The sequence below is a fragment of the Opisthocomus hoazin genome, chromosome 6 (genome assembly GCF_030867145.1).
Source record: "Opisthocomus hoazin isolate bOpiHoa1 chromosome 6, bOpiHoa1.hap1, whole genome shotgun sequence".
Taxonomy (NCBI): domain Eukaryota; kingdom Metazoa; phylum Chordata; class Aves; order Opisthocomiformes; family Opisthocomidae; genus Opisthocomus; species Opisthocomus hoazin.
In genome coordinates this window covers 20,505,265-20,518,653 of record NC_134419.1, presented here as the reverse complement: position 1 = coordinate 20,518,653, position 13,389 = coordinate 20,505,265, and the positions used below count along the sequence as shown (strand labels likewise).

Here is a 13,389-nt window from a genome sequence, read left to right as displayed (position 1 = left end):
AAGGCAAATGAGGAACTGCACCTATTTAACACTGCCTCTTCTTCAGCCTGTAACCATCATACCAGCACTTCGAGACCTCAAAACACCCTTGCTTTGGCGAATGTGAAGAGATAGCCCAGTCTTTGTGCCTGCTGGTCTGCAATCCGAGTTCTTTAGTTACCGATAGCAGAGTTTTATTCCTAAGTGGAAAATGCTTTCTTCCTCGCCATGGAGTGCAGACAGGCTCTACGGATTTACCTGGGCTGTTTCAGCAGGAGGAAAAAAGAGCACACTATTGGGGGGGGGCACTGTTGCTGATCCTAACTTTTGTAAAAAAAATAAAGGTATTTTAAAAGTATTTTCTGCAGATTAAACTTACTTACATTAACATATAAAATGTTTTATACTTGCAAGGTCTGGACATGTAAAGGATTTGTCCACCAAGACTAGAAATTGTTTGTGCTTTGCTCCATTACTTTCTCTTATCTTCAGGTGTGATGTGGTGATCTGACTTTCAACTAACCTATTTGTTCAGTAGGTCTTAAGCCTATTTATTTCACAGAATTCAAATTTGAAAGGACTTCTGGATGTTACTGGCCCAAGCCCTGCAGCTGAGGCAAGAGAATTACTACCAATATGTCTGTTAAGACCTGCTCTTCCTGAACCATACTATTTCCCCCCTTCAAAATACTATTATTTAACAATTTAGAACTATTGTATTGAATGCTGAAAGGCAGTACGATGATCAACAACAAAAGCTTTATTGCTTTCATAGTTTGGGTGAAAGCAGGGTCTCTTCATGAAAGCCTGAACCCTCCCCTCTTGCTCTTTCTGAATCCACAACTTATGCTTTAAATCGGCTTGCACATATTTATGATATATGTACTTGAATAGAGGCTACAAAACAACACACAAACTGTTCTCAGTATGCCCGTTCTCCTTCATCCACAGAGATATCCAGTAGAATCATAACTGAATTGAGAGTGGGAAGCAGACACCAAGGAAGACCAAATACAAACTGCCTTGCTTAAAACGATAAGCTGTACCACTTAGCCGTTTCCTGGTATACAGACAGCAGTAGTCCTCATCTCCTATTTTTATGGAATATAGTTATAAAAGTACCTTTCATTCCTCTGAATCAAATCTTCCACAGTTGCTGGAAAGAAGAGTCCACGCAGTATTGGGCTGCTTTGCAGGGCAGATACCAGAAGGGGCTTGCACACATACCAGTACATGAACTGGTACTAACGATGTATTCACTTGAGCTGTGCTGCATCCAAGCCTACCACCTGCCGCCAGCCTGCTTTGTCACTGCCCGACTACCGCATGCTGCAAGGGCAGGCAGCAGTGTGAAACAACCGCTACATGGCACCCACTTCTGTAGGGGTGCTTTGTGCCTCCAACCCGGGGCAGACTCTGGCCCCACAGGAATGCCACAGTTGAAGGTTGTTGACACAATTGTTCGTGGAAGGTATGTGAGATTGGGAGGTCCTGTGTTGCACCTGAAAGCTATAAAGCTATGCTTTGTGTACCAAATTTAGTTAAAAGGTAAACATTTGGTATACAAACAGGAAAAAACCACAATGTGTAATATGACCTGATTTTTTTTAACTTCCAAGCAGACCTACTATGCTTTGTAAATGGGTTTTACATTGTGGAGACACTACGTCTTGGAAGTAATCTCACTGGGACCTGTGGAAAAGATTTGCTCCTCTGTGACTGTCACAGCTGCACACTTTGTCACGGTTAGAGAGCTGTTGGTTATTCAGCGCGCTTTTTTTGGTTCCCACAGCATCCACAAGCCAAGCACCAGAAGTACCCAAGCGTATAGTTTGAAATAATGAGAGGTAGCAAGTCACAGCCAGTACCTGCCAGGCAGAAAGTAATTACTTTGCTTCTTTCCCTTTTTCATCATCTATCTCATATTCCTCAACTTCTTGAAGTGGCTCATATTAAAGTAGACAAAAGTTAATTAAATCAGGAATAAAGAGCAAGTACTTAGTCCCTAGCAGGTAACTAGTCTGCTTTCAACAGCAGGGGATCAGATACAGTATTGAGCTGAAACAGATTTGTCATTCAGGCCATCAATGAGCTTTTCTGTACATCACTTCCAAGCTGTGACTACTCACAGGTTTATCAATCGGTTCATTACAGCAGCTTAGGAGTCACTCACCTGCAGTAATGGCTCACTTCCATACTGATGTGTACTTTACTGAAAACCATGGTTGGAGTCCTCATCCTACCTCACCGCTGCTCAAATAAAATGTTAAAAGGAGCTTTTGAACAGAGTAAAATCTAAAACTAACCCCCATATTCAGCATGAGGTGGAGCCCGTGAAAGTGTTATAACCAGGGTTCAGGTACAAAGCTTAAACCTCAGAATCGCTCACGAGAAAATGCTGATAGACTGTTACCACATTTTTTTTTTTTAAAAGTATCTACACTTAGCCTATTCCTCTTCTGACTAGAGCCCTGACACTCTCTTCTCCACCTTCCTCCATGATACTTTATATTTCACACCCACGTTACAACTAACATTTCTATAGAGTAGTATTTATAACATCCTTTTATCTCATTTGTGTCCAGCCACTGCCTATCTGCTACATCTTTGTCAAGCTTTAAATCCAGATACAAGTTTTTCTGCTTCCTTTGTCTTTTCAATTGCAAAGGGAAGGTAGTTTTTTATTTTTATTTACAAATAAAGAACTGTTCCTCATCTGCCCTTTGGAGAGGAGCCAATGGGTAAGTTTACAGTACTAACTTCTGAAAACCATTAGCAATCTGAATGCCCACAAATCCTTGGGACCCGATAGAATGCACCCACGAGTGCTGAGGGAGCTGGCGGATGTCATTGCTGAGCCACTGTCCATCATCTTTGAAAGGTCCTGGAGGACAGGAGAGGTTCCCGAGGACTGGAGAAAGGCCAGTGTCACTCCAGTCTTCAAAAACGGCAAGAAGGTGAGAGAGTCCAGCGGAGGGCTGCAAGGATGATGAGGGGACTGGAGCATCTCTCCTACGAGGAGAGGCTGAGGGAGCTGGGCTTGTTCAGCCTGAAGAAGAGAAGGCTGCGAGGGGACCTAATACATGCTTACAAATATATTAGGAATATGCTTACAAGTATCTCAAGGGTCGGTGTCAGGAGGATGGGGCCAAGCTCTTTTCAGTGGTGCCCAGTGACAGGACAAGGGGCACTGGGCACAAACTGAAGCATAGGAAGTTCCGTCTGAACATGAGGAAGAACTTCTTCCCTCTGAGGGTGACGGAGCACTGGAACAGGCTGCCCAGGGAGGTTGTGGAGTCTCCTCCTCTGGAGATATTCAAGACCCACCTGGACAAGGTCCTGTGCAGCCTGCTGTAGGTGACCCTGCTTCGGCAGAGGGGTTGGACTAGATGACCCACAGAGGTCCCTTCCAACCCCTACTATTCTGTGATTCTGTGAAGGAGGACTCAGGGAACTACAAGCCAGTCAGCCTCACCTCCATCCCGGGAAAGGTGATGGAGCAGCTTATCCTGGAGGTCATCAACAAGCAAGTGGAGGAAAAGCCGATTATCAGGAGTAATCAACATGGATTCACCAAGGGGAAATCATGTCTGACCATTCTGATGGCTTTCTACGATGACATGACTAGCTGGGTAGATGAGGGGAGAGCCATGGTTGTTGTCTACCTAGACTTCAGCAAGGCTTTCGACACAGTCTCCCATAATATCCTCCTAGGGAAGCTCAGGAAGTGTGGGCTGGATGAGTGGTTGGTGAGGTGGATTGAGAACTGGCTGAATGGCAGAGCTCAGAGAGTTGTCATTAGCAGCGCTGAGTCTAGTTGGAGGCTGGTAACTAGTGGTGTCCCCCAGGGGTCAGTACTGGGCCCAGCCTTGTTCAACTTCTTCATCAACGACCTGGATGAAGAGTTAGAATGTACCCTCAGCAAGTTTGCTGATGACACCAAACTGGGAGGTGTGGTGGATACACCAGAAGGCTGTGCTGCCATTCAGCGTGACCTGGACAGGCTGGAAAGCTGGGCAGAGAGGAACCTGATGAGGTTCAACAAAGGCAAGTGCAGGGTCCTGCACCTGGGGAGGAACAACCCCATGCATCAGTACAGGCTGCTGGAGAGCAGCTCTGTGGAGAGGGACCTGGGTGTCCTGGTGGACGACAGGTTGACCATGAGCCAGCAGTGTGCCCTGGCTGCCAAGAAAGCTAATGGGATCCTGGGGTGCATCAAGAAGAGTGTGGCCAGGAGGTCGAGGGAGGTTCTTCTCCCCCTCTACACTGCACTAGTGAGACCCCATCTGGAGTACTGTGTCCAGTTCTGGGCTCCCCACTTCAAGAAAGATGAGGAGCTACTGGAGAGAGTCCAGCGGAGGGCTGCAAGGATGGTGAGGGAACAGGAGCATCTCTCCTACGAGGAGAGGCTGAGGGAGCCGGGCTTGTTCAGTCTGAAGAAGAGAAGGCTGCGAGGGGACCTTTATACCTATAAATATCTCAAGGGTGGGTGTCAGGAGGATGGGGCCAAGCTCTTTTCAGTGGTGCCCAGTGACAGGACAAGGGGTAATGGGCACAAACTGAAGCATAGGAAGTTCCGTCTGAACACGAGGAAGAACTTCTTCCCTCTGAGGGTGATGGAGCACTGAACAGGTTGCCCAGGGAGGTTGTGGATTCTCTTTCTCTGGAGATATTCAAGACCCGCCTGGACAAGGTCCTGTGCAGCCTGCTGTAGGTGACCCTGCTTCGGCAGGGGGGGTTGGACTAGATGTCCCTTCCAACCCCTACCATTCTGTGATTCTGTGAAAAGAGTATAATCAACAGACAGACACCTACCTAATAACCATTGCTTACCTTGACTACACAGAATTTCAATCAACGGTGATTTCCATCCGTGGGCTCCATCCTGTTCCTTAATTGGTTGCACTGGCCATTCAGATGTACAGAATAAATCAGGAAATGGTCACCTGAGAGTGCTGCCTCTACAAGTGTTTCTGTGTTTACCGATTCAGAGAGGACTGGCCCAGTGTTCCCAGAGAAGCATGAAAAAAGCCCCATGTTAGCTGACACAACAAAAAGATAAAAAGGACAGCTCGATGACCTTGTCAACTTGGTATTTTTAGTCTGACAACATAGAGATTTAAAAGGAGTTTGTTTATTAACAACTTCCAGACCATCATAACAAGCATATTAATAAAAATCAGATGTGTTGACACATAAAATACATTATTCATCCAAACAGATTGTGTGTCATTTTACCAGTGCAGAGCTACAACAGAGTTGGAGAACTAAGTCTTTGTCCTGGGGTATTGGTAACGTTTGCTCTTTTTGTATCACTGTTTTTGCTATTGCAGGTCTGCCTTCATGCTTCTGATGCACTTCACATTCAAGTCTGCAAAGAGAGAAAAAAGGAGTCAAAATGTGTAGCACTTGGCCTGTTACTGCATTTAAATGTCTGTAAGAGTAAACTGGGAAAATAATGAAGGTTCTTTTGTATCTCAAATCTACAATCTTCTCACAGGGAATAACCCTCTCCAAGTTTCTGTGCTTGGCAAAAAAACCCCAAAACCAAAGAATGCAATAACGGACTGAAAACATGAAGTACAACTATCCCTCACTGCAGCAATAAACTGAAGCAGTGCTCTGCCTGTAGCAGAACGGCCACGAGCCTGCGGGGGAGTTCGCTACAGCCTGGTACCCCTTGAAAGCTGATCAAGAAAAATCACCAACCGGGCACAAGACACCAGTAGCAGCGTCCGGCAGGCGTAGGTGCTCGAGTAGCTGTTGCTGCAGAATCTTGGGCAGCCCTGGCTTGGCCCCCTCAATACTGGGGGAAAATCAGCCCAGACTCTGAACGTGCCAGGGCAGCTTCTCAGGTTGGGCAATTTGCAATACTTTTTCAGATGTCAGTTAGTGAGCGTTTACTCTCAGGACTTTCCCAAGCCTGGGTGTGGGGGAACACTCCCTTCTGGCACCTCAGCTTTTCTACCCCAGCATAGACCACAGTAAATAAATGTATACACTGATGAAACAAAGCAAGAAAGAAAGCAAGCAAGAAAGAAAAAGGGTGGGGGTGGAGAGGGAAGGCCTCTAAGCTCTGATCTTATAGCTCTGGAACTTCAGCAGTTCCAGCATGAAATCAAGCTAGTCTTCTGACTTTTCTGCAGCAGACATGTGAAGGACTATCTGAATAGAATTTATCTCCCACCCCCTTGCTATTGTCTGATCTTTCTCCTCCTCTGCGGGGCACACTGGGAAATGGGAAGAAGGACGAGAACAAATATTTGATCCATCCATTTCGCATGAGCTGAGGGTTTCCTGAGGAGGGAAACCAATAGAAGGAAAACCAGGATACTGGGTACAGCATGTTGGTTGCTGTGAGACATTAGGAGATACATGACAGCCTACATCCATTCTTCTTGGGACATAAAGGCAAACACGTTAGCTGGCAGATAAATACATATCCCACACTGCTGTCTCACCATAGGTTGGAGCTCTGTCCCGTCTTCACTGTCCTGGAAAGGTCTCCTGCTTCTGTGTTTCTGCCCTTCTGTTAACTTGTTACTCTGACTCACAAAGGTCTACAAGCAAAAACCAGGGTGAGATCATTTGGGAATGCAAACCATTCTGTAAACACAAATACCTGGTCAAGGAAGAGTTAGCTCAGGGCTAAGAAACTGTAGCTGGTTCCTACCTGGATGACACCAAGTAATAGTGGGAGGGACTCTGCAGAGGCAGCAAGGGTGATGAATGCAACTGAGAAAGATGAGTCAAGAATCTCTGGCGCATCTCCTACTACAGGAATGAGGACTCTGGCTGTCTGAGATCCCTCACCCAGCTCTCCACCCACTGCCGCACATTGTCCCGAGGGCCACAGAGCCTCCCTGCCACCCCCAGATTTGTAACCTGACGGTAACACAGACATCCCAAGTCAAATGCTTTCATGTGTCAGGAAACTCCAAGTTCTTGTGCTCTTAATCACACAATGAGGAGGAGTTTGGAAGTGCCACCCTCAGTTTTTCCATACAAGGTTATACAGCCTGCCCTGCTCCTTACCCCTGTGGGCAGTCCCCTCGTCACCCAAAGCCCTCAGGCATGACTAATTACAAGAAATTAAGACCAGAGTTAAGGAGAAACTACCACAAAGTTTGCAAGTGGAGAAAGGAAAGCCTCTGTTAGTTTCATGAAGGAGAACTGGCTTAAGAAGTATTTTAGCATTTGGCAAAACAAAGGGAGAAGAGAGGTCAAGGCTTCAGAGTTTTCCATTCAGTAACATATTCCTATCTGGGCCATGTGCTTAAGTACTGTTCTGAATCAAGGACAAAGAATATCCATCTGCTTTATTATGTCCAAAGGGTTAAGCCTATCTTTAGGCTGTCTTTTAGTTGTTTCTTGTTTGCAGCAAAATTCTATGAACATTACAGGGAATCTAACAGCAGCATTAAAAAAAACCAGAACAGTTCTTCTGACGCTGTCCTAAAGAAATCCATCCAGAAGATTCACATCGTAAGAGCTATTCTGGCTGCTGAGCTTCTTTGTCATGAATTGCTAAGATTTTCTTTGTTGCATGGTTTATGAAGGAAAATACAGAACTGGCAAAAAAAGCATGAAAGGAAAAAACATCTGCATCTTCAAATATTCTCTTAATATGAAAGAGATTGCATATATACACTCAAATCCTTCAGATACAGCTATTAACTAAAGCTCTCCACCACTATTAGCTACACAGTGATCCTCCATGGAAATGCTTCTAATACAATACAGTAATTGAGGGTAAAGACACAGAACAATCAGTCCAGGGGCAGAAGAATCTAATCAAGAGACAGAAGACAGTATTTTGGCAAAAGGATCTGTATAGGTATGGAGCCGAGCAGCTCGAGATTGCACGAAGTTTGTTCCGAACTACAGCATCCACAGGATGTGGATGGATACCCGACCTGCTGCTGTCAACAAGAAGCTCCTTGTTGTTTACTTTCGCTTGTCACTCTACAGTAAGTCACAACAAATATAAACATCTAACCTTAGGGCACCCCATGGATCAGTCTCTGCAGCTAGCTCATCTATTTATTTGTATTTTTTATTACCAACAATATATTGAACATATACCTAATAAGGCCCAAGAAGTCAGCCATTACTTACAGGGTACGATCTAAAGGGCGGCAGCAGATCATAGCTAGCACACAGGAGCCAGCGGGAGCCATTTACTTCAGTTTATAAATTTGCATATGATTTGTGTCCCTGAGCCCATGCTGTTCTAAGGCATTTGAAAGGAAATAGCATGGGTTGTGAGTTCAAATTACAAGGTCTTGGGGAAAGAAAAAGCCCCCAAAAGCTTTAAATGGCTCAGATATCTTTGCTGTTACCACTGAGGTTTACCAGCAGTTCTTGATCCACGAAGTATGGCTTCTCTGCAGATCCATCATTTGTTTCCATATCAACAGCAAAGCAAAGGAACATGGCATCTGCTGTCACTTCGAACACAGACAGAAAGCTGTGGGACATTAGGTAGGAAAAAAATCCAACCAGCAACAAAGGAACCACCCAAGCTTGTAATTCCCGATGGTAATTAAATGCCATCAATCCTCCAAAAACAGTAAAACATACAACAAACACCTGTAAAGGGCAGTGAGAGAGAAATGCAGTCTCATTAATCACATAGAAATGTTTCTTAAAAAACCAAAGCCCCAAGGCAAATATATTACAGCCAATATTTTAACAGAACATCTCATCTGGGAGATAGCTATGCAGTTTCCGGCATCCCATAGTTGTCACACTTTGTGCTCAATTACAGAATCACAGAATGGTAGGGGTTGGAAGGGACCTCTGTGGGTCATCTAGTCCAACCCCCCTGCCGAAGCAGGGTCACCTACAGCAGGCTGCACAGGACCTTGTCCAGGCAGAGTTTGAATATCTTCAGGGAAGGAGACTCCACAACCTCCCTGGGCAGCCTGTTCCAGTGCTCCGTCACCCTCAGAGGGAAGAAGTTCTTCCTCATGTTCAGACGGAACTTCCTGTGCCTCAGTTTGTGCCCGTTGCCCCTTGTCCTGTCGCTGGGCACCACTGAAAAGAGCTTGGCCCCATCCTCCTGACACCCACCCTTGAGATATTTATAGGTATAAAGGTCCCCTCGCAGCCTTCTCTTCTCCAGGCTGAACAAGCCCAGCTCCCTCAGCCTTTCCTCGTAGGACAGATGCTCCAGTCCCCTCATCATCTTTACAGCCCTAATTCAGTGTGTAAATTCTGTAGGGCAGAGGCAATCTTTTACTAGGTGTTTACCAAAGAATCGCTGCAATGGGAACTGTAAAAGTGGCGCCAAGGACACTATTGTAATACAACTAAATAAATCTGTAAAGACTATTAAAAGGACTAAATTCCTCAAACATTATCTTCTCTCCTGAACTCATTTTACAACATTAACAACACTGAGTTTAACAAAGATAAACCTTATTTACTTTAGGTATAAGAGAACCAAACCCTGATTTTTCACTTCATTCTTACAGAACAGTACTTTCCTTACTCTTACCTTTCCTAGAAATAGGATAAAATCTCCAAAACAGCTAATGGACACAAGTTTAGTAGAATTCTTCGCCAAAATAAAGACAGCATCCTTTGCTGACGTGCAAAAATTTGTCCCATTTATGGCCGTAGCTGTGTATGCATGCTGCAATGAGAGAAGATCATAATGCAGTGAGACAGGAAAGACTCTTACAGTTTAGATTTTACTTCAGCAAAATGCAAAGCCTTAAACTGTATTTGGAAGTACTGACTTTATGAATATAAAGAGTTATTTTGCATAATACAGCAATTTTGTTTTAAGTGACTATAATAACTATGCTTCTAACTTCAAAGTTTTTCTACATAATTTCCACCATTAGCAAATGCTAGAATAGTGACTAAATAAATTTCTGAACCCACTTTTATCCTATTTATTTTAAAACATCAAAGTTCTATATCCTAATTTTTGTTAATGAATACGACACAATTACCACAAAACATTTACCTACCTGGAGTCACACTATCCAAACTTACCTGGTTATTTTCTATTAATCTGTCTCCAAGACTGCTGGCAAACTAAGTGGAACAATGAAGTTCTGTAGTTATCAAGTCACTTCGAAGTTGATGATTAAAAAGCTTTTATACATAGCCCTTGCAAACTATTCTTATGCTACTGAAATTTAAGCTTATGACTATAGTCATAAAATAAACCTTTCTGTGAAAGATGAAACCAATTGTGAAAATGGCTGGAAAAGAACAGGCAAAGGATCCTGGACTAGATCAGCAAGTGCTGAATGGCAACAGACAGTAGGGACACTCACAGTTTTTTGAGGTATTGAGATTTTGCAAGATGTCTCTTCTTGGAAACTTGCCGAGACAGGTGGGGAGGACAGAATATTTACCTTCTTGAGTTGGATTATTTTAGCACTTGTGCACAACTCGACATATATGTCCCATTTATGGAACTCCTGCACAAAGTTTTGAAACTGTGTCCAAAACATCAGCCGAGAAAAACAGCACTCAAGATAGCTGAAATGTGTGCTGAATTTTACCAGCAAGTCTTATCGGTAGATTCCCTTTACTCAAAATATTAGAGCGTGGGTTACACCAGAAAACTGTAGTTACATCTGGTAGCGTCAGTGAGAACCACAGTGTGCAAGGGATCACTGTTCTGCAGGAGTGTACACACCCCAATGTGTACTTGGTGCTTTGACTACTTTCTGCTTCACCTGGAAGTGAAAAAAAAACCCAGAACACCTCGTTTGCTGAAAGTGACTTAAACTGGCCTGCTGTAAAACGCTTCCTGTCCAAATCTGTTTTTTCTCACTTACAAATCAAAATATAAAATAGCTTCAGAGGTAAAGAAGAAGGCAGAGAAAATTTATTTCTGCAGAGTTCAGTTTTACCCCATAGCAATTTCAGTAACATACTGTAGTGTAGCAAAGCTATACTGACATTATGTTAAAATATTACAGAGAAAGAAAGAACTTCAATGCAGTCAAAGATCCTTTGTCTCTTTCTTGTGTATATTATTTATTTTACACATGACAAAGGAATTTTTTTTCCCTGATAGCAAAAAAAAGAGTAGAAGTAAACAATGGCATCCTGTAAATATGGTACTGCCACAGTAGCGAATACATCCATAGACAGAAAAAGTATAAATACAGACCACGCACTTATTGCCCACTCTACGAAAAATCAAAGACTGCACTGAACTCTACAGAAACACCCAGAGTGCCCGCATAAACACCTGTGTAAACCAGCAAGGTCGCTTCGTTCCTGAACAGGGAAAAACGCTCTCTGCCCTCGCCTTCCTGCACCCTGGGGCCGCCCCTTCCCCCGGGCAGGGCTGGGACAGGAAGGGGTGCCCGGCTCGGTCCGGCAGGGCCCGCACCGCCTCTGCCTTCTCGGGAGCCCGGCGGCCTGCCAGCTGCCCCGGGCCGAGGGGCCCGGCGCGGGGGCGGCCCGGCAGGGCCCGGCTGCGGGCCGGGGGCCGGGCTGAGGGCCGCCAGCCCCGCGCCCTCCCCGCCTTCCCCCGCAGCTGTCGGCGCACGGCGCGAACGCGAACAGACGGCGGAGCTCGGCCCGGCCCGGCCCGTCGCTCCCGCAGCGGGCGGAGACCGAGGAACAGAGCGCGGAAGGGGCTTCCAAGCTTGTTTCTGTCCCTGAGGAACTCAACTCGTAGAGCAGGTCCTGATCTGGGGAGGCCGCTATAAATTTTGCCAATGAATTAAACAGAGATTCTGTATTCGTTATTAATAGCAAAAAACGTTCTGTTTTAAAAATTAAAAAGAATGTTGAAAATGCATGTGCACGTCCACAAACATTGTTTCCAAACTTAAAATAAATAACCATTTGTTTGCACTCCTGAATTAGCCACTCTGGTATCTGAGGAATGCACAACAAAAAGAATTTCTGATATTTATGAACTAGAATAGTTATCTTGGAAAGACTGAGAAGAACACTGGAGACTGAATGCTACCTGCATAGTAATTTGTCACGTTACAAACCAGTTGATAAGAAAATGGCATTTATACGAATTACAACTTCAACAAATCATGTGCGGATCACCAAGTAACAAGCAAGGCTTTTGACACTGTCTCCCATAACCTCCTCCTAGGGAACCTCAGGAAGTGTGGGCTGGATGAGTGGTCAGTGAGGTGGATTGAGAACTGGCTGAATGGCAGAACTCAGAGGGTTGTCATCAGCGGCGCTGAGTCTAGTTGGAGGCTGGTGACAAGTGGTGTCCCTCAGGGATCGGTACTGGGCCCAGCCTTGTTTAACTTCTTCATCAATGACCTGGATGAAGAGTTAGAATGTACCCTCAGCAAGTTTACTGATGACACCAAACTGGGAGGTGTGGTGGATACACCAGAAGGCTGTGCTGCCATTCAGTGTGACCTGGACAGGCTGGAAAGCTGGGCAGAGAGGAACCTGATGAGGTTCAACAAGGGCAAGTGCAGGGTCCTGCACATGGGGAGGAACAAACCCATGCACCAGTACAGGCTTGGGGCGGACCTGCTGGAGAGCAGCTCTGTGGAGAGGGACCTGGGAGTGCTGGTGGACGACAGGTTAACCACGAGCCAGCAGTGTGCCCTGGTAGCCAAGAAGGCCAATGGGATCCTGGGGTGCATTAGGAGGAGTGTGGCCAGGAGGTTGAGGGAGGTTCTTCTTCCCCTCTACACTGCACTAGTGAGGCCCCATCTGGAGTACTGTGTCCAGTTCTGGGCTCCCCACTTCAAGAAAGATGAGGAGCTACTGGAGAGAGTCCAGCGGAGGGCTGCAAGGATGATGAGGGGACTGGAGCATCTCTCCTACGAGGAGAGGCTGAGGGAGCTGGGCTTGTTCAGCCTGAAGAAGAGAAGGCTGCGAGGGGACCTAATATATGCTTACAAATATATTAGGAATATGCTTACAAGTATCTCAAGGGTTGGTGTCAGGAGGATGGGGCCAAGCTCTTTTCAGTGGTGCCCAGTGACAGGACAAGGGGCAATGGGCACAAACTGAGGCACAGGAAGTTCCGTCTGAACATGAGGAAGAACTTCTTCCCTCTGAGGGTGACGGAGCACTGGAACAGGCTGCCCAGGGAGGTTGTGGATTCTCCTACTCTGGAGATATTCAAACTCTGCCTGGGCAGGGTCCTGTGCAGCCTGCTGTAGGTGACCCTGCTTCGTCAGGAGGGTTGGACTGGATGACCCACAGAGGTCCCTTCCAACCCCTACCATTCTGTGATTCTGTGATAACACCCAAGCAAGAAAGGCAGCCAGGTGACAATCCAACACTACAGGAGGAACCAGAGAGACATAGAAAGGAATGAACTGCTGAAGGCTACAAAACTAGTCATAGACATAGGTGAAGGAAGAATGTTACCAATACAAGCTGAAGACTTAGCCGAGTGATCTCTACCTGTCAGCAAGACACAATTCTGAGAAAAAA

General features: G+C 45.5%; 1 protein-coding gene across 6 annotated transcripts in view; it reads right to left on the bottom strand.

Annotated features, from left to right (window-relative positions):
• Window positions 1–5,093: 5,093 nt before the first annotated feature.
• SLC44A3 (solute carrier family 44 member 3) overlaps window positions 5,094–13,389 on the bottom strand; it is a 43,048-nt gene continuing 34,752 nt past the window's right edge. For all 6 annotated transcript variants that reach the window (XM_075424963.1, XM_075424960.1, XM_075424958.1 and 3 more), the window contains 4 exons: window positions 9,482–9,619; window positions 8,335–8,571; window positions 6,441–6,539; window positions 5,094–5,350 (listed from right to left, as the gene is read on the bottom strand). In XM_075424963.1, coding sequence (XP_075281078.1) covers window positions 5,345–5,350; window positions 6,441–6,539; window positions 8,335–8,571; window positions 9,482–9,619 — 480 coding nt within the window. In that variant the 3' untranslated portion in view covers window positions 5,094–5,344. The remainder of the gene's footprint in view (window positions 5,351–6,440; window positions 6,540–8,334; window positions 8,572–9,481; window positions 9,620–13,389) is intronic.